At 44.4% G+C, this 21,974-nt stretch overlaps 1 protein-coding gene across 1 annotated transcript; it reads right to left on the bottom strand.

Moving 5' to 3' along the window:
- Positions 1 to 327: 327 nt before the first annotated feature.
- LOC125392784 (V-set domain-containing T-cell activation inhibitor 1-like) lies at positions 328 to 21,881 on the bottom strand. Its single transcript, XM_087900010.1, has 6 exons — positions 19,059 to 21,881; positions 14,077 to 14,284; positions 12,230 to 12,282; positions 8,380 to 8,781; positions 6,610 to 6,894; positions 328 to 666 (listed from the first exon to the last, which is right to left on the bottom strand). Exons 3-6 carry the CDS (start codon positions 12,279 to 12,281, stop codon positions 638 to 640), a joined length of 768 nt encoding a protein of 255 aa, XP_087756136.1. The 5' UTR covers position 12,282; positions 14,077 to 14,284; positions 19,059 to 21,881; the 3' UTR covers positions 328 to 637.
- Positions 21,882 to 21,974: the final 93 nt, after the last annotated feature.

Genomic DNA, 21,974 nt, shown 5'->3' on the forward strand with positions numbered 1-21,974 from the left:
CCATTAATCTATTTTTACAAAAAGCATAGAGATGGGAGAGATTTAGAAGTTTATATAATAATAATAGTAATAAGAATAAGAATAAGAATAAAAATAAGAATAAGATAAAACCCACTGGACAAACAAAAAAGTTCAGAAGAGTTAGCAGCTTCTAATGTCTGATATTTCTACAGCCTTTGTCCAATAACGCATAAAAGGACTTTAGCAAACACATTTGTGATAATTTGGGGGAAGATACCTCTTAGACTCTTCTTGGTTGGCCAAGTACCCAAATAACACATTACCAAAAGGAAACAAACCTGACATAGAGGGAAACTGACACATGGATTTTAATCTCAGTCCACCAGGATTTTAATCTCCTTTTGTTTTGCACTGAAGACTTGATATTTACTCAGAATTTAACATGTTTAGAGAATGAGACTAAGTGGAACAAATCTTTTAAACAAAAGAGAGAAACAGATGCAGAGGCAAGACTCTGTTAATCTGTAACACACTGGACTGACTGGCTCCTTGTTTCTCGATTTTAGTTTATGGTCAGTAAGTGTCCAGGACAAAAAGAACATCCATCACAGGAGAAAGCAGGAACTCCGCTGAGTAAAGGCACAGCAGGTTCTTGGGCAGAGAGCATTCAGATCTCTTAATAGTCATATTCACCGAACCTTTTCTCTGAAAGAGAAAAAAAATGGGGGAGTAGAAGGAAAAAGTTAGTTTTGTATTAGAAGCAGGTCAGCTATAATGCAGTTCTTAGAGCCACACAAGAAGAAAGAGCTGTGAGTAATGAATTCTTTGTTTCCTCTAAGAAGGTCGTCCTCTAGGGGGCTCTAAAATACTCTGAGTGCCTTCTTAATTGCTGTCCATTTATAAGATGAAATTTGGTTTTACTAGTTCATTCCTTCATTCGCTCAACATTTTTTTTATTTTTAGGAGAACAATTAGAGGAAAATGAAGGAAACACGTCAGGGAAAAATAGTATTTCCTACCAACTTTCAGAGGTAAAAAGAGCAGCGTAGTCCCAGAGCCTCAGGCGGTCCTCCCTCCCTCGTCTGTTAGCTGTGTGGGACTGGGGCAAACAGGGAGGAAGCTGACATCATAGGTCAGCAACTCACAGCACATTCCAGGACGCCCTGTGGGGGAAAATCATCCCAGACAAGGAAAGACTGCAGACTGCAACGTTCTCCTGCCGGTCTCTCTACAAATGTCTGGCTTAGAACTAAGTCTCATTCGTTTTACTGCCCTCTGTGCTTCCGGGTCACACCCTCCTGCTGTCCCTCTTTGATTCTTGTCACTCTGACTTAGCTGCTGCTCTCTCAAGCTTTCTGTCTCTTATTCCTTGGTGTCAATGCCATTATCCCATGTGTACTCCATCCGTGTGAGCCTGAACCTCCTCTCCTGTAAGATTTTTGCCTACATCTTGTTTTAGTCACCCTCCCCATGGTCATTCCTTAGCTAATGATATTAGCAATAACTATGCCTTTCCCCTTTCTCAATTTCAAAACTCTTACTACTTTTTTTCCTTTTTTGTTTTTAGAGACAGGGTTTCTCTGGGTAACATTTCTGACTGTCCTGGAACTCATTCTTTAGACCAGGCTGGCCTCAAACTCACAGAGATCCTCCTGCCTCTGCCCCCTGATTGCTGGGATTAAAGGTGTGTGCATCACCGCCTGGCAAGACTCTTACTCTTTAACCATTGCCTCTGTCTTTCCAATTCACCATCTCAAGTCCCCCAAATTAAACAGTTTTTTGAATGCCACCAGGACCTAGAACCCAAAGACTCCACAACTTCTGGGGAAATATTAGGGGTAGAACCCAGGACTGCAAGAACACCAGGCAAGCGTTCCTCCACCGAGACACAGCCACAACCCTCTTACCACCTTTTCTCATCCTTTCCTCCCTTCCATCCTTCATCTTTCCCAGTGCATCTTAAACTCCACTGCTGACACGCTGCCTCGCCACACCCTACTGTCTCTATCTGTTGGGCAGCATGACAAAACTCTAATGCCACTGTGTGCCTACATTCAGATGACTGAGGCTGAAGGAAAACAGGCAGTGGTTCCCAGAGTCCTTGTTTCAATTTAATGATCATGAACTTCAAAAGTGCTTTTAGTGCTACAAAAAACAACAAAACAAAACACAAACCTGTCCTAGTCCTTTAGCTGTCTCTTCTAGACGGCTGTCTTACTCTTTCTCAACACTGGTGTTATTCTTTTGCTATGGTCCCTTTAAGAACTAGCCACGCCTACTCCCAGCCACTTCTGACCTCCCTCGCCACCATCTTAACTCTCTCTCTTTCTGTCCCCTGTCTATTGGCGTGTATACACGTGTCTCTGTCTGTCCCTATGTTTTTCTCCATGTCTCTCTGTTTCCCTCCTCTTTAAGTAATAAATGTCTCCCTCTTCTCTAAATAATAAATGTTGAGCTTTATGTATAGCCTTATGTCCATTTACTCTGCCATCCACCACATCCAGCCGCCTGACTCTGCCGCTTGCCGGGGGAACCTGTACTGCTCTGGCGGCAGCTTCTGCCTGGCTTGCAGGCCGCTCAGGGCATCCCAACATCATATTATTTTTAAAGAACAACAACCGGCATGCCTAGCTTTGCCCTCAGCTCATGAGTTGATTCCTTCTCTGTCTTCATCGTTTTTGATTCCCCAGTAATATTCTGCATAGTTGAACATTCCTTTCCTCTGAAAGCTTTTCCCTTGGTTTTCAAGTTACGCCACTCTCTTGGCTTCCCATTTGTTTCACTCCTTCCCCTTTACTGTGTTCCTTCATCTCCCTCACCCCAAGGACGTCAGTAAAGGGCAGGGGAAAGGGGGCCCAAGCTTTAGTACCCGAACTTTACTTATCTGTTTGTTTGTTTCTACATTTTTGCATTCTGCTTCCATGGTGAACACATCTAGTCTCAGAATTTTAAATCCCACCTGTCGTTCCCAGTTCCCAGGCTTTGCTTCTGAGTCTGTCTCTTTCTCTGAAGTGAATAAATGACGACGTACTCAACATTCCCCCCCAGTGGCTCACGTGGGTTTCTCTAAAGATGCCCCCTAATGAAACCTAGACAAATATGAATCTACCCATTCATTCTCTGTGAGGACCTGACTTTGCAAACTCCATTTTAAAGAAGGGATTTCATCTTAAGTCATGTAATGCTTGGGGGGGGGGGGGGTAGTGCTGAACTCAGCTCCAGAAAGGTACGGCAATAGCAGAATTTGAATGGATACTCTAAAAGTAGTCAATTAAGGAGCAGGGCCATACAATTTAACGGGGTCCAGATGTTCTGGGAGGCGTCCTGTCCTTGAAGACTCCTTGTCAGTTATTAATGGCTCTTTGTTAAGGTTTTCACGCCCATAAACTGACCAATGGTTTCAGAAAGTACTTGACCCTATGCCCTCATTACCCAATCCCAAGACAATAGGACATGAGCGCTCCTGATTACAGTGTTTCCCCTTTAGAAGTTCTCCCCTTCCCAGGCTCGCCTCCACACTTTCTGCACCCACCATATTGGGGTGCTGGAGGGGTGTGGTCCAAACTCGAGTTTGTATATTAAGGATCTTCGTGTAATGTGCATCGGAATCCAGGTTCTGTGAATTCATTTAGGGATAAGTAACTTGGGACACCACCTCTTGCTGAGAGAAATCTTAGTGATCATGGGCTCCTCTCTTTCGCTCACACCCTTCGTTTACTGTTTCAACAAACCATTGCTCTGCCTTCAGAAATGTAAACATGATCCAGCCTCTTTTTGTTACTTCCACACCTACCATGGGGTCCTGACACCATCTTCTGTTGCCTGGATCATCACAGCAATTCACCTGGCCATCCTGTCCCACCCTCAAGAGTGACAGGCAAGAGTTTTACAAAGGCCGTCAAATCATTTCCCTCCTCTGCTCTAAAGCCGCCAGCGGTTTCACAACTGAGAAAAATCCTCGTAACGCTCTACTAGAAACTGCACAATGCTAGGGGCCGCCTCTCAGCTTTCTACTCCCTTAACCCCACACTCGGTCACTAATTCTTTCCATTCCAACTCCTGGCCGGCCTCCGTGCTCCTCCTCGAACCCAACATTCCAGCTGACCTCTGGGCCTGGCTTCCACATCTCTGTTCAAGTCTTTGTTGGAACCTAACATGGAAGTGAGACTGTCTACGGATGGTCTAACATCACAGCTCTCCCTTTCTACTCCCTTCCTTCTGATCGGCCTCCAGTGTGTTGTTTTCCTTTATGGGACTAGTCACCATATGATATAATACACGCTTTCCTTTATATTGAAAAACACATACATAAAAGTAAGTGTCTAGCACCCTGTAAACCTCTTGCAAACTGAATACTACCATATAACCAGCACCCACAACTATAAGGGAAATAATATCTGTACCCTATAAATTGCCTCACGTTCTTCTAGTCTCTTTACATCTGCACTCCAAGGGATGTATTCTGACTCCCTTCACACAGCATAGATGATTTTTCCCGCCCCACCCCCTGCCTGGTATTGAATTTCATGTAAATGGGTTCACATGGTAACATACAGCACATTTTAATGATCTGTTTACTATGTATTTCTTTCCCACTAACAGTATGAACATGTCGAGTGTATCAGAATTCATTATATTCACTGGGATGCATCTAGCACCTACAAAGAGGATATGGCACAGAGTTGGAGACCACAAATATTTGATGTGCAAATGAGCCAAATATTGAACAAATAGAAATGAGCATAAGAGAAGGGCTCCGAATGTGAGTCAAGTCTTGGGATATGGGCAGGAGTTTGAGGTTCAGATCAAGAGAAGAAAGGTATTCTGAGGGGGGCAGAGTCTTCTCAAAGGCTTGGCACTGTGGGAAAAAAAAAACAGTGAAAGCCACAGGACTTGGTAAGGCCAGAGCCATGAACAACAGCTGTGCCATGAGACACCAAGGCTGCAGAGCAGAAAACAGGCAGATGTCAGATCTCAAGCGTCTCATATAAATAAACAGATGAGAGGATAGAGAGAGAAGCAAAATATGAGGGGTTTTTAGATAGTCCTAGGGCATTTTAAGGGTGTTGAAATCTAAGAGGATAAAAACAACAGTGTTTCTTTTGAAGTCAACCCATTAATAATGTATCCTGGTGTTCTCAGAAGGAAGTCCGAGGCCCACTCTAAGGTTCTCAGACACCAAGTTCATTTGAATGTGTGGGAAAGACTTAGAAGTCTGGCAGATAAAGTGAGCCCCGCTTTCTCCCTCTGAAGGAAAGGCCAGCTCATGTGGGAAATTTAAATGCATGAGTCTGTGTGGTGGATGGAGGGAAGGCGGTGGGAGCTCTGCCTCCCTCCCCGTGCAGACACGGCTTTAAGGAGACTGCACTCTGTTCCCCTCATGCATGGAGAGAACAGAGATGTGCTGGCTGTTGTTAGCACCGGCTACAGCTTACATTTGACACCAGTGTGTCTTGGACTTGAGCGTGGGTCAGAATCACCTTGAGACCATAACAAAAACCAGTACTGAGTCTGTCTCCCCAGGATTTAATTTCCACAATGGGACCCAAGAAACCATACTTGAGTTCCCTGTGGCGATAGTGTTGCTGGCCTGGGGCTCCCTCCAGCATCCTCAACCAGGCAAAGAGTTCTATAATACCTCCTTTTCCTTCTTCCAGAGGGGTGCATGCTCTCACCCTACTATCACTGAGCTTCAACTTTTCCTTCTCGTACTAAATGTTTCTACAGCTATATTTTATCAGATAAAATGTAGGGGGTCCAGTTAAATTTGATAAACAATATTAATATATTTTAGAAATATAATATTTGACATAGATGGCATAATTGGTTACCAAAAAATTCAAAATTTGTGTTCATTAGTCAAGATTTTAGTCAAATTGTTTAAAGTTCTAATTTCTTCATATAGAAAGGGACAGTAATAGCAATTATGTTGCAGGGCTGAGTTAAGGTCTTAAACATGGTGATGTGGGCTGGGAAGATGACTACATGAGTGTGAAGGTCTGCGTATGAGTCTCTGGCATCCAAATAAAAACGGGGTGCAGCACTGCCCACGTGTGATCCCAGCCCTGGGGGAGCAGAGCCAGAAGGATCCTGGGGCTCCCTGCCTGGTCGGTGTAGCTGAATCAGTGAGCTCCAGGTTCAGGGAGAAAAGCCTATCTCAAAAAAACAAAGAGGAGAAGTAGCCGGGGAAGAACACTAACCGCGCCCCCTGGCCTCCATCCTTGCACACATGCATTTGCACCCCAAGCACGCATGTGTACACACAGACGCATATACACACACAACACATATGTCAAGTTCCAGGCACGTGGTGAGTGGCCCACAGATGCTGCTATGACTACTCCGCCTGTCACACCAGGAAGCTGGAGAAGAGGCACAGCAGCCTCACCGGGAGGAAGAGTCACCTCTGTCTGGCGAGAGCTGTCATTCCCCCAAGCATAGTCTTTTTTCCAACCCAGGGAGACTCCACATCACCACCATTTCTGACCTCAGGCTACAAGCTCGGGCTCCAGGCGCCTCTTTGAATCCCCAAAGTGCTCAGAAGTGGCCGCCACTTTTGGCGTTCAGTAAATATTAATGAGTGGCGGCTTCTGTCTGGGGAGCCTAACGGCAGCCTGCTCTCGCGCTTCCCCTCAGAGCTGCACTTACTTGGGTACCGCCGGATGGATCTGATGGGTCTGTTGTTTTCATTAGTCTCCGTAATATGGCAGACATATTTCTCATTTAACTTGACTGGATATTTGAGGACAGAGTACACTCTGTACAAGCCGTTCATCTGCTCCTCCAGGACCTCCACCGTACTGTGGTTGCTAAGGTCCCTTTCTCCCCGGTCTAACCAGGTCACGTTGGGTGTGAGGTACCAGCCCTTAGATACGCATGTAACCACATCTTCATCATCAATCTTGTCAAACTTCACCTGGGGTATTTCAGAATCTGGTTGGGGAAAAAAAAATAACAAAACAATTAGTTCCTTTTTTGTTTAGTCCCAGGAGGCCCAAGCCTTCAGGGTTTATAGTAACCCAATGGAGACAATATGTTCCTAGCTTCACCATAGCTAAAATTTTGGCCCAAGCATAGTGAGAGAAAAGGAGGATATGAGCATTCTCCTGCCACCTAGGCCCCTACTGCTGCTGCCTTTATTTGGGGGATCTTTCCTTCTTGGTGTGGGTTCACTCCAGATTCTCCACTGACCTCAGAGTCCCGAGCTGAGAATCAGAGAAGAGTCCATGACGATACCACTCTGAACGAACCCAATCTCATCTGATCTCAGAAGCTAAGCAAGGCCGGGCCTACTTAGTCAATAGATGGGGGAATCCCAGAAGATAAGTAATGAAGCTGGGAAGTGGCATGAGCCTGTAATTCCTACCACTCAGAAGGAAGGCTGAGGCAGGAGGATTGCTGTGAGTACAAGCCCAGACCCACATAGAAAGATTCTGTCTCACAAAACAACAACAAAGAATTGAGAAACTTTTCTCGCTATCTTCCCACTCTTCTGGATGGTGGCTGCCTCGTGGGACCCACAGCCGCTTGGCTCTGTCAGAAAGGACACAGTTTTCCACAAAACACTAGAGGATAAGGGTTTAACACTGGGGGAATGTGGATTCAACCCAGTCAATGTTTTTCAAACTACTTTTTAGATTTTACATTTTTTGTTTTATGTGTGTGCGTTACCGACATGTATTTCAGTGTACCATGTACATGCCGCATGCTCACAGAGGCCAGAAGCGTGGTTGGATCCCCTGGAACTGGAGTTGCAGATGTCTGTGAGCTGCCATGTAGGTGCTAGGAATCGAACCAGTGCTTTAACTAGGGGCTGTCTCTCCAGCCCTGAAACCTCTGCTTTGTGGTGAGAAGAACGAGGCCCACAGAAACTGATGGACTGCTCAAGGTCGTCCTGATTCCCAGTTCAGTGCCATTCACTCTGAATTGTGTTTGACTCTAGCGTCGTAGCGTGCGTGCGTGTGTGCGTGTGGGGGGTGCTGTTAAAATGTGTAGCACTTGGGAATCAGCCAGTGCAGCTTTGGCTGCCCCAGTTCATTCACATAATGAATGAGGCCTCCTGGTACAGATATCGTACCTTCTGTTCAGAGAAACGGTTTTAACTAAAGCAAATTGATATTCCATTCTTCTTCTTCTTCTTCTTTTTTATTTTCAAGACAGGGTTTCTCTGGAGTTTTTGGTGCAACTAGCTCTTGTAGACCAGGCTGGCCTTGAACTCATGGAGGTCCACCTGCCTCTGCCTCCCGAATGCTGGGATTAAAGGCCTGTGCCCACCACCGCCCGGCAATATTCCATTATTCTTATAGAAATAAAGTAATTTGAGCTAGAAAAAAATGAGGCCCCTCCCCCAAGAGAGAAAATTTAGAGCTTATGAAGAGAGTAGATTTGAAGTCAAGCTCATCCACGCAGTCCCTTTACCTTCCACTATCAGCTTGACCTCAGTCTCCCCTCTGCCGTTGGGAGTGACAGCCGAGCACTTGTATACGGCTTCATCCATGAAATCCACGTTTCGCAGCAGAAGGGACAGAATCCCCTCGGAAATCTCGTTCTGGTCCACAGAGACCCTTCCCTCATACAAGGCGTTCTGATCTTCGAGTTGCTCTGCGTTATCGTAGAACTGGTAAACCACCTTTGTGAACACTTGAAAGAAATCGTAGTGCGTGAAGAAGCGGTAAAAGTCGCGGTCTCCCGCTTCGTACTCCTCTATTATGTCTTCTCGCTCCCAGTAGAACTCGAGGTTTTCCGTGCCCTCTATAAAGGAGAACTCGCAGTCGAGGGTCACGTCAGTGAACGGGTGGGCCCGCACCTCATCTGCCGACACTGAATTGTCAAAGAGGAAATGAAGTCAGTAGAGGCCAATGAGCAGACACTGGGTGAGAGACAACAGCATTGGAGGCAGAGAAAGATCCACAGCAGGGGACTGGTCATTTATAAAATCCCTAGAAGCCTGGAAAAGTGAGCCCAAAGATGGGCAGGGAGGATGCGGCTTGTCACGTGTGCTCTGCCTGCCCCTGCCTCTTGCTAGGCAAACAATGACACAGCAAAGTGCTTCTCTCAGAGCTGACCTGATGGAAGCTGTGTTGCTGCGGGTGTTGGCTCTAAAACCAAGCTGGGTTTGCCAGATTGACACTGGCAAAAGAAAACTGCCGCATGCACGGTGTGCCATAACCTTTCCGTCTCTTCAGTCAGGTGCCAGCTCAGCCCTTCTGTAAACATGTCTGACGGACAGTGCAGGCATCGCTCCCAGAACCTTAACACTGAAACGTTCTTGAGAACATTCCTCACTCTCCCTTTCAGTAATCCAGGAAGGCACACTGGAATGGTGGAAAGATAGTTTATACGTATCGCAAATACCTCTCACTGGGGGCCTGATGGCTGTGGTCTCCACATGGACTATATAGAATTCATGGATTCTTAGCATGGGGTAGACCCCCTGGCATGTGATAGCTGAAGGTTGGCAAGACACCTGACTGGATATTTTCAAACTATTTTCCCCAGAACCCACTCAGAGGCTGTCACCAGCAACAGGTGAAGACTGTAACAGTGGGATTTTAACTTGCTTGCCTCTCTCTCTCTCTCTCTCTCTCTCTCTCTCTCTCTCTGCATTTGTATCTGTGTATCTGTCTATCTGTCTCTATCTTTCTGTGTTTGTGCGTCTGTCTGTTTCTCCCCCCACCCAAGAAATGCCAGGAATAAAAGGAGGAAGAATTGGTGAGTGGGAGGCTCGGTAAGGGTGTTGCTTGGTATAAAAAGCTATGACAAAATAGAAGAAAACTAACTTAAGCACTAAGAGCAAATCTGGGTATCACGCTAAGTGGGCAAAGAAACTTCCAAGCCATCAGCAAAGTACAGCCAACCAGCCAGGAGAGGACAGAGACACAGTCTGCCCATCCCAGCAGGCAGGGGCCTGGTGGCAGCTGATGGTGCTGTCAGATACTTGGTCAAATGTTACTACCGGGGTTTATGGGGGCCATTTTGTGTTAGGATAACAGCTGAAAGGACAAACTTGAGTAAAGCAGTTACCTCCCCACTCTATCGGAATCCAGAATAGAACAAAACAGCCGGCCGTCCTACCAGCCATCAGGACGCCTGCTCAAACGCTTGGGCAATCTTTTCCACACTTTCATACCTGAAGTGAGGAGACATGGGCTCCTCTTGAGTCTCAGGTCCTTGGATTCAGATCAGATCATGCCTCTGGCGCTCGCTCTCTCTCTCTCTCTCTCTCTCTCTCTCTCTGTGTGTGTGTGTGTGTATACATGTACACATGCACATGCTGGAGAACCCCGACTCTATTAGCTTACATTTATCTTGTGTTACAATATGCTAAACATAGTGTAAGACCTTTCTTTTCTGGATTTAACCTTCATCTGTAGACGACACTGAAGCAGATACCATTTAGTACCAGGAGGTGGGGTGTTTAGGGACGCACAGCTCACTCTGTGGGTGGGAGGAGACTGCTGAGTCTCAGGACTCTGGGTCCAAAGCTCTCTATTTGAGATGCATTCTTTCAGCTAAGAGCAATCATTCTTTCTAAAGTTGACAAGCAAATCAATTACAGAAAAAACGGGTGAAGAATACAAAGAAAGGCACGACAGAAGGGGCAGCATAGGAAGAGATAACTTATGCAATGTCTAGAAGGATGGGTTTGCACATTTTTAATAGTGGTACCTAAAGTCCTGGTCTGAAGAATTACAAACCCAAGCTCCAGAGCTAAGTAACCCTTACTAACCATGTGGCTTCGGGCGATTCATCTCCCTGAGTTTATTTCTGTGCATATAATTAGGACACCACCTGCTCCAGGTAGTTGTGAAACACCTTGGGATTTGGGGGACTGTTTTTCTGTGACATGACTCAGTCATCTTCCAGAGGGACACAAGGAAGGGACCAGATGTGTGTAGCTGCCCTCACTCCAATCTCTCTCCTAAGAACATGTGTTTTCCTCTATAATAGATCATTGGCTTATTATCTAGGGTTCAGCCTCTGAGCTCTTGCTACAGCTGTCCAGTCTGTGGCCTTGGAAGGAAAAGCTTCACACTCTGGAATCTAAGGCAGACATGACTGGCTGAGAATGGAAGTCACCAACCCGTAACTGGTGTGTCCGCACAAGGTCCTACTCCTATCTAAATATGTCTTTCATCTTTCTCAAACTGTTTCTAGGCTGTTGTGTCTTTAGCGACCCCAGATCGAAAAGTCCAAGACAAAAATGCACCAAAAAGCTAAAAATGCAGAAAAATACTTTGAAATTTATACAAACAAATAGGAGTATCTAACACACTGCTACAGCACCTGGCACAGCTTACCAGGCTGACAGTATTGTTCAAAAATATATTAGCAGATGTATCTTCCCCATTCTCATCTGCATTCTTTTCAACATTTTTGTAGCACTTTCAGTGTGAGAGACCATCAGCTCACTTTGCCTTTGTCTCTTTACACACACACACACACACACACACACACACACACACACACTCACTCACTCACACCTCCCATCATCAAGTGAAAAGAGCCAAGAAATATCACCCAGTGAACCAAGATTTGCACTAACTTCTGAGGATACTCTCAGACAGCTGCTGCCCATCAGAGATCAGAACCACTATTCCTGTGACTTTGCATGTCCCTGAGGACTGGAATGTGTTTGGTCACTGTGTGGAGTAGTTAGATGGCAGGGTTTACCTGCACAGTAACTTTTTAGAAACTTACAGTCATTTGCTTCAGGTTCGCTCAGTTATGTTAACAATTTCATCGCCCACATTGTTGCAGACTTGAGAACATAAAGTGAAATTAAAAAATTGAGTTGTATGACCATCTAGATTTTTAAGGACAGGGTTGCTTTCAAATATTCTGAGACTATAAAATTTGACACTTTGCAAAGTCACTTGAAGGTGGGGGTTCTGAATGTCTTTTCTTTTGGGAAGTCACAATACACATGGGGATCAAGTTGGTCATATGGCTATGGCTTCAAATGGACAAGCCTAATTTGGAGGGAGGGGTTTCTCGTTAGAACAGATAGAATTAAGACTGCAAAAGGTATGTTACAGTCTCCAACACATTTCACCACGTATTGCAAAGCAAATATAATATTTGCTTTTCACATTGAATAAATAGCAAGACTGGGATTTTAAGAGATTAAATCCTTTCTAGACTGATCATTTTTATTGGTTAGTTGGTTGGTTGTTTTTTGTTTTTTCTTTTATCCCCACATCACTGTTCTCACTATCTCCAAAATGGTTTCCAAAACATTTCCAAAAGTTTTTGAAAAATGACTCACCTGCACCGTGAAGAAGTAGAAGTAGGTTGGCCCACATCCAAAAGAAAGCCATTCTGTAACAGAGAAAAAGGCAGAAATTTGCTTCAGCAAAGAGATGATCTGGGCCCCACATCCACAGCCACCTGTGTGGGGGTGGGTGGGTCTTCATCAGCACCAAGTCTGCCTTCCAGGCCTAGCAGAGCTGCCTCAGCTGAGGAGGCCCCATAACCTATCCTCCATATGCCAATGACATCTGGGTGACAATGCTCCGCCACTTCGAGGAGTTCTAACACAGAAATATATCTGTATGCAGATAAAGGTTCAAACTCAAACTGAATCCAACTTCCCACTTAGCCTGGCTTTTTTGTTTGTTTGTTTGTTTGTTTTTTGGTCTTGTTTTGTTTTGCTTTGTTTTTTTGAGACAAGGTTTCTCTGTGTACCCCTGGCTATACTGGAACTCAATCTGTAGACCAGGCTGACCTCAAACTCAGAGATCTGTCTCTGCCTCCAGAGTGCTGGGATTAAAGGTGTGTGCCACCACTGCCTGGGCTATTTCTCAACACTTTAAGTTCCACTAATACATCCCCAAATCATGGTGCCACCCCACCTCAGCCCACGCCACCCCCATCATTGCCTGTGTTATCCTTGACCTCAGTGCTCCCACACATACACTGTTGAAGGTGGCCCTCCTGACATCCTTCTCACCTCACAATCGGCTAGCCACTCCTTCTGCATTGCCCTAAGCATAATTTCATCACACAAATCACACTGTAGGCAGTTATTTTTCACATGTTCTTTATCTCTTTCTGTTTTGAAAACAGGCAAGACCAAGATTCCCCCTTGGCATGTAGTCTTGTCTCCTTTCTTTCCTGTTATTTGGTTAGTAGAGGAACATTCCACCGCTGTCTCCCACCAGAACTTACGATACAGCTAGGTGCTAACTATGTGTCAAATATCTCTCCATGAAAGAAACCGGCAAAATGGTTTGAAACTAGACCTAAATTAATATAAATTTAAGGAGTAATATGATAGCCACCAGGGCTATTATAGTTAACAGAGAAAAGAATAAGCATGGAGAAAAGATTCTAAAAATATGATATGACTTTTTTATAGTTCAAGGAAATTTTGTCAACTTTGTCTTATACGAAGGTTTTTCGTCATAGAAAAGACGGAAACTCCAAGGCCTTCCTCATTCCCTTTCGACTCCGGTTGGACAGAATTTTCTCTCCTCTGCCCTTTGCACTGCTCTGCAATCCTCTGACACAGTCATTAAAGTTTGTTCTCAATGGTCCCCACAGTAACACAGGCTCAATGTAAAAATAATCTGAATAGGCGAGAACATTAAAGTCACTCTCAACTTATCTACTTTGTCTTATAGCTGCTTATATTCATATTAGACTACAGCTCTACTGGGCTGCTCACTCCTCAAGAACAGGACTAGGTGCTCCTCTACGTTAAACATCTACCAGAGTAGTCCATATATTTTACATCCAACAAGTATTCATTAACAGAATTAGTTGCATCTGTTACAAAGTTTTACTGTATAAAGGGGAAAAAATAAAACAACAACCTCCCCCCAACTCAAAACAAACAAGAGATTTATGTACGAATAATAATGAGAGTAAATTATCCTAAAACAGAAAATTCCAGTCATGTAGCCAGGCCTTGACTCTAACGGTTATACCTTCTTGATGTCTGATTTGGGGAGAAACCCCAGAGAAGTCTGTGAAGCATCACTGTGGCAATGTGAACAGGAAGGGACAAGACACAGTTGGCACAGACACCTCGACACGTTAGTCACGCTGTGAGTTGCTTGACTGGCCACCAATTCCTCCCAAACAGACAGTCGCTCTAGGCAAAGAGCTTACCTGTTCACCAGCTGGTTTCCCTGCTCAGCCAGCTCGGAAGCAAGTCAGGCGAAGCCAGCGTGTCTTTGAAGGGATAGTTGTGCAGCGGTCCTCAGGGAGAAGGCTCAGAGAGCTGCTCTTACTAACCTGTTGCCACAGATGCTCGGTGAAGACCATGGTATTTTCACAGTCATGCTTATTAGCTGGAAAAGTCTTTCAGGGTGTTATCCTGAGAATTAAAATGAAAACTCTAAGCCTCTGCTGGGCAATTATTCCGCACTTATTTTTCTTTTAAATCAAAAATTTGAAGAGACTAGCATGTGGGAAATGCTTACTATATAATTTTAGTGAAAAAACAAAGAATGACACTTTATATGCATATGATAGTATTATATATGACGTCAGCCTTGTGAAGGAAAGTGTGTGCTCGTGGAGAAAGAAAATAAATGTATCATAATAATAATGACAGGAATTATTTCTGGATGGTGGCATTGCAATTCTAGTGCCTTCATATTGCATTCCCGAGTTAGTGACCTTTTCTATTACATCATAACAAAGACTGCAAGTGGAACGATGGCAGCGTGGCAGACTTCTACAGTTACTGCAGTCCAGAGGATGAAGATCCAGGAAAGAGTGAGCAAAGGAGAGCATCCCCAGTTTCCTCCTCCTCTTGGTAAGTACAGTGTGTGTCCTCCTGAAGCCTCATCTGTGAACCCACAGACTCACATTCAGTAATGAAGAGCTCTTTTTTGTTCTGTTCTGTTTTGGTTTGTCAGGACAGGGTTTATTTGTACAGCCCTGGGTGTCCTGGACCTTGCACTGTAGATCAGGTTATCCTTGAACTGACAGAGATCCGCCTGCCTCAGCTTCCCAACTGTTAGAATTAAAGGTGTGCGCCACCACCACCCGGCAGAAAATTTTTTATTAGGGCATCTCCCTTTCCCATCTACACAGCATATAAATTACTATCTCATCTTAACTGAGTTGACTGCATGCTGACCCTCAGAATAGCCGAGGTGAACTATGGACCAGGATGATGAGTGAGTCCATCACAACAGAGAGATTAGCACAAAGTCTTCCAGAGTAGTCCATGCAACATAGATTGACATTTCTTTTATTTCTATTGCTGAATGTGTTCCGCTGTGTGCATCTACCACGTTTTATCTACCCTCTACTGGTTTAGGGATTTGGGGTTAATTCCACCGCCCACTGCGATGGATAATGATGTTACAAACATTCATGTGTACATGCCTAGGATGACATTTTCATTTTCTCTTTGGTATGTACCTGAGAGACAGACTGCTGTGTCATATGACAACACCAGTTTTAAACCTTTTCAGACCGTCCAGATGGGTTTCCAAAGCAACTACACCATTTTCATTCCCACCGTCAGCCCGTGAGGGTGACTGTTATTCACATATGCACCAGCGCGAGTCACCATTTCATTTTAGCTTCCCTAGGTGGGCATGAGTATTACAGGATATTTGACTGCATTGTGAAACCCAAGACTGTTAATAAAATCAACCTTGGATGAGGGGTGGAGCCAGCAGCAAGGTGACAGAAATTAGCCATAGAGCATGGAGGACCCAGGAAGACAGATAAAGAGATGCACAGGAAGCAGTAGGGAGGGACCTGGAGTTCTGAGGGTCTTTTTTTGGTTTGGATGGCTGAAGAGACACTCTTGCTGGGTCTCCAGCCAAAAGGGAAGGTCGGCTGGTAGCTTCTTAATTTCTCTGAGCTAGCAGGTTTTCACCCCAACATCTGACTCCCTAGTCTTTATTGGTAAATGGAATGATAAAGACTTAGTTAACAACTATATTTCACAGCTGAAGCAGAATTGGTACTGACTGGACCAGAAACCCCACCAGGCCAAGGCCTGGACTACGGGACTCTGACTGTAGGATCATGGGGCCTGCAGATGGTAGTTAAAATATCAGTAGACTCAGGTGCAGCCGCTACACCGACAGAAAACATAAGTAGTTCGTTGTGGCTTTTATTCATAGTTCCCAGATGGTTAATAATGTTTATCACCTTTTCAAGTGCTTGAGTGATATGTACATTTTTCCCTTCTAAAATTGCAGTTTTCAATGATTCGTGATTTCTTCCTATTCATACACAGAAAGTTCCTTAAACACAGTGTGGTATTGAATGAGATAGTCCCCTATATTCTTGGGCATCTAAGTACTTAGTCTCCAGTTGGTGACATTACTTGGGTAGGTTTAGGTGTGATCTTGTGGAAGGCAGTATGTCACTGGGGATGGATGTTGTGTTTATCTAAGTTCTTCTATTACCAATAAAGACCCAGAGTCAGATAGTGGGGTAAAAAAACCTGATATACTGAAGAGGAGCAGAGGAGAAACCAGCTGACCTCTCGACAATTCCCAGATCGAAGACCGTGCAAAATCTCCAAGTGTCTCCCTACTCCTTCCTGTGCATTTCCTCTATCCACATCCCTGCCTTTTCTATGACTAATTCTGGTCAGCTAATCACTGGCTCCACCCCCTGATTCAAGAAACTTTATTAACACAGTCTCAGGGTATCACAGTGTGATCAAATATCCCACAACAGGTGGGTTTTGAGACTTCAAAAGCCAAGCATCCTTTCCAGTGTGCTGTGGTTTCTCTCCCTGTTTGGAGTTCTCAGCGGTGGTTGCTCACCACCTGCTACCTCTGCTCCGCCAACACGGACTATTATCCCTGTGCAGCTGTAAGCCACATTGATTGTTTTCTATATGTTGTCTTGGTCATGGTGGTTTTTTCACAGTAATGGAAAAGTAACTAAGCCAGGCAGTGATTAAAGGCTTTAAAAAATTATGACTAGTATAATTAAGTTCTGTTGTGTTGGCACCCAGCTCCACCATATCTTGTAGCTTGGAAAATTAATTAATTTTCCCATATTTTGATTTTATTGTATGTAAAATGGAGATAATACTATCTGTAGTTTGGAGATAGGCTTAGTAAAATATTGATACAAAGCCCATAGGATAGTATCTGGCACAGTACAACTTCCAGAAAAGTACAATTATGTGCACAGTATCAGGAAGAAATTCATGATTTTTGTATACTTACTAAAAATAACAATTAAAAAAGGAAAAGAATTACTAAAGCCTACCTTTAATTTTGCCTCAGGAAGGGAGTTACTGGTCTGAGGGTTTTTTTTTTTTATGTGTTTGTTGAGACAGGATCACTATGTAGTCCCGACAGATCTAGAACTCAGTATATAGACAAGGCTATCCCCCAAATCACAGAGATCCACCTGCCTCTGCCTCCTGAGAGCTGGAACTAAAGTCATGTTCCACCACGCCTGGCCCCGAGTTACTGATTTTTTTCTAAAGACTTGAACTAGAGTGATAGGAAGATAAAAGAACTTTAATCCATCCATACCCTTGGATAAGCCAAAGTGAAAAGATTCTGCCACGGAAATAACCCAGTGAGCCAATCTGAGCACTTGTCCTTTACCTGATAGCGACAATAACCCTAGACATCAGCAAGTCTTTGCACATAGGTTTTACAACTGGAAAAACTATTGGCACTCTATGTCTCTTTCTAGTCTGCTTCCATAATTTCCCTCTGGGTTGCTTGGGTTCTCCTGCACACAGACAGTGCACACTTGTGGCTCTCTTCACTTGTGCAGTGCTGTACAAATGACAGGTTTCCAGTCTACAGACGGGCTTGTCTTGCTCAGCACCCACCAGGCCCGTGATCCTGAAGTACGGTCACACAGCAAAAGCACAGCACTTCAAATTTTGTTTCCACCTAAGTGGTCCACTCTGGCTGTGTGTTCGACGCCCACAAAATCTCCAGCCTCAACAAATGCCCTTTAACTCTACTAATCACAGGATTTTTGAAATGCCACAAGTGGGTAGCTATCTTTTGAAATCCTATCTACTCACTATTTGAACAATCTTATCATTCTGAATAAGGAAAAAGAAAGCACACTAGAGTCAGTTCAGTGAGTCAGTGTGTCGTAATTTAAAGGTCACGGACTTTGGAGCCACACAAACGTGATGCTAAATTTCTACTATGCTTGTCACCATCTATGTCATACGAGACATTTACTCTTTATTTCTCAGTTTAGGGTTCCTCCCCTTAAAGTGGGGCCAAATTTTCCTTTAAATAAATTACATCAAATTACAAGTCATTTAAAATGTAATTTATCTGATGTGGAAAATCAAATGAAATGTCAAGTTCTTGATAAATGTGGGTGCTTAATAAATGTTAGTTAGCCCTCTTTCAACTAAAAATATTTATAAATGTACTGCTACTCAAAAGCTTAGTCACTGTGGAGAATGGGGATAAACTCACAACTGAAGACACTCCTCTCAGGGCTCTTTCAATCTAACAAAATCATAAATAAATAAATAAATAAAATCAACCAGGTAAGTCAGACACACGACCTACTAGTCCAATCAGTGAAAATTATCTGAAAAAAAAAATTACACAAGGAGGCTGGAGCGATGATTCAGCAGTTTAGAGCACTGGCTGCTCTTCCAGAGGACTCAGGTTCATTCCCCAGCACCCACATGGCAGCTCACAACTATATGTGAGGGCTTCTTACGCCCTCACACAGACATACATGCAGCCAAAGGGAAAAAAAAACCTATTGAACACAAAATAAAAGTAAATTAAAAAAATTACACCTGTGAAAGTGGGTTGCCTAGCTACTTTAATCCCAGCATTTGGGAAGCAGAGGCAGGCAGATCTCTGTGAGTTCCAGGACAGCCAGGGCTACTACACAGAGAAAACAAAACAAACAAAACCAAAAAAACCCACCACCACCAAACAAACAAACAAACAAAAACAAAAAATGTAGTGAAGAGCTACGGACAGGCCTGCTTTTCATCCCGCCCGGCTAGCTTAGCCCCAGAAATAACAACATACAAATTGTATTCATTTAAACACTGCCTGGCCCATTATCTCTAGAGAGTTAGTTACTGGCTAACTCTCACATCTTGATTAACCCATTTCTAATCATCTGTGTAGCACCACGAGGTGGTGGCTTACCGGGAAAGATTCAGCATGTCTGACCTGGTGGCTGACTCCATGTCGTCTGCCCCATTGCCCTCTTCCCAGCATTCTATTCTGTTTACTCCGCCTACCTAATTTTCTGTCCTATCAAAGGACCAAGGCAGTCTCTTTATTGACCAATGAAAATAACACAATAGACAGATAACCCTCCTCCATCATTTCCCCTTTTTCTGTTTAAACAAAAAAGAAAGGTTTTCATTTTAACATAGTAAAATTACATATAACAAAACAGTTATCAAGCAAGAATTACAGTCACAATATTTATAACTATATCTTTATCATAATAATGGAAAACTATAACTATGACTATCCATTCTTCAACTCCAAAGACTCCAGAAGGATATAATATTACATAAGTAAACAAGAAGTAAGCATCTTCCAAAACTCTAGAAATGACAGAGACATCTCGCTGCCTGGACAGTGACCCAAAGTTCCTCTGTATCATTGGGGCATCCATTTTCGGCCTTCAGGCCCACAATATCCAGCAGACATTTCCATGAAGCAGGAACTTTTAAAGACAGTTCAGTCACTATCTGCTGTGTCCTGCAGAATGTCTCGCAGACTCCTTCATGAATCAGGAACCCCGAAAGATCATCTCACCTTTAGGCAAGTTCAGCAGTCCTCTCTCTGTGGGTTCTCTGTGTCCAGTTTATACAACAGTCCAGGCAAGAACAGTTTCTTGCCCAAATGGCTAACCAACTCCATAAGGAGCCTCTTCGATGTCCTTCTTCCTCTTGAAGTAGATTGGTGCTGCCAGGAGCAGACGTGTCTCATTGTCATGAAAAGTCCTAAGTTATTGAAACATTAAATGCCATGTTCTGTAGTCTTTGAAAGATATGAAAAATGCATATCTGAAATATATCTATGCACCTCTAGAAAACCAAACTAACATTACTACAAGCTTGACTATTATCAATAATTATCCATTAACAACCTATATTTTCTAATTATACATTACATTTTTAAAATGAACTACACAATCACAATACATCAATCAAGATCAGAAATATATATACATATAACAAAATTGACCTTAAAATGCATAACAAAGCAAATTATTCATATCTATACCATATCCCCCTTTAAGTGTAAAAGAACATTTATAAACAATATCTGGGAATATGGACGTAGTTATTTCTCTCCAAACTTCTTCCTGTTGAAGAGGGGCGCTGTTAATCAGGTCTTTCACAGTAAACCTGTTTGCTAGCTTCATCTCAGTTGACAGTTGAATGAAGTAATTTTTTGAGGGTGTTCACAGCAACCTTTCAGGAGGGCGTGGTCTATCATACCATATCATCCTCTGTGAAAACAAAAGAAGAACCTCCTTTTCAAAGTATCATATCCTTAGATCCAAATTCTGAAGTCAAGGTATTTTCAAAATATCTATCTTGGATTAGTTCAGCAGCACTTATAAACAAATATCTTTTAGCAGCTGTTGCTCCTTCCTCAGCATTCAAACAATTCAAAGAGAGCAGAATAGCATACAGTATCAAGATTCTCTGTGTATTTTCCATCTCTATGTGACTTTATTTTAACCTCTATTTCTTTTATTTTTACTTTTACTTTTTGAGACAGGTTCTCTGTATATCTTTGTCCTGGAATAACTCTGTAGACCAGGCTGTCCTTGAATTCACAGAGATCCGTCTGTCTCTGCCTCCCCAGTGCTGGGATTAAAGGTGCGCGCTACACCTTGAACTCAGAGATCTGTGTGTCTCTGCCTCTCAGGCATTGAGATTAAAGGTGTGTACCACCACACCCAACTACTTTCTTTGAGATAAGAATGAAAATACACGAACAGGAATCACTAAATTAGAACCTGAGTCAAGAGTTTCCCAATTAAACTCTGGTTGTCACTTGCAGTGGTCTGAGTGCTTTCTCAAACTGAGCTCAGTGGAAACTAGCTCAAACCAAGGGACCTCCTCAATCCAGCTCCCAAATTCATTCCCATCCACAAGGGCAGATCAAAGCCCACACGAGTGATCTGTAGCTGAAGTGGGCAAAGTTCTCATTCGACACACATTCCTTTTTTTTTTTTTTTTTTTGACAGCTTGTAGGAACTTTATTTTCCTTCCACCTTTTTTCGTTTTGCTTAGTTGTCTGCAGAGGAGCTCAGGACCACTCAATGGTGACTCCAACTCACTCAGTGGCCTGCACTCACAGGCCAGTCCTCAGTGGCTGGGCACTCACACATTACTTTTGCAATGCTGCTTTAAAAGGCAAAAGAAAAAAATCTCGGAGGGAAAGTCGGGAATGTCCTTAAGCAAATTTTCCGGATGGGGCCATTGCAATCGAGTTAAATCTGATTTGGGCTTTAGCTTGGAAGAGGGCTTTGTTCTACACCACGTAGCCCTGGCTGGCCTGGAACTCACTTCCTAGGACAGGCTGGCCTCGAACTTCACCCTGCCTCTACATTCCAGTCCCGGGACTAGAGGCGTGCGCCACCAGGCCTGCTCTCCCGCAGACAAGAAACTCTAGGAGTCAGTTCCCGTCACGGCTGCGCTCTCCACATCCACAGACTTGGGGGCCTGGCCTCAAGCGAGAACAAAGGGGGCGGCGCCCCGTGACGCGCAGGCCCTCGGGCGGGCTCTTCAGCCCCGGGCTCCGGGGCCAAGGCCGCGGGCCGCCGGGCTATAAAGAGCGCGCGGCGGAGCCCAGAGCGCCACGGGCTTCCGCTCCCCGAGCAGCGCGCCGCGCCAGGAGCCACGCGAGGCAGAGCTCGCCCCGGCGGCCAGGACGGCTCCCCCAACGGCTTCCTGCGAGCCCCAGGCCCCGGCTCGCTCCCAGCGGCCGCCGCGCCGTGCGCCACGTGAGCCGGAGCCCGCCCCCGAGCGGCGCGCGCACCCGGCGCAGGGCGTCGCGTGACTCGGGCCGGCGCGCGGGGTGAGCGGCGGC

This window comes from Myodes glareolus, chromosome 2 (assembly GCF_982192425.1).
Source record: "Myodes glareolus chromosome 2, mMyoGla1.1, whole genome shotgun sequence".
In the NCBI taxonomy this organism is placed as follows: Eukaryota; Metazoa; Chordata; class Mammalia; order Rodentia; family Cricetidae; genus Myodes; species Myodes glareolus.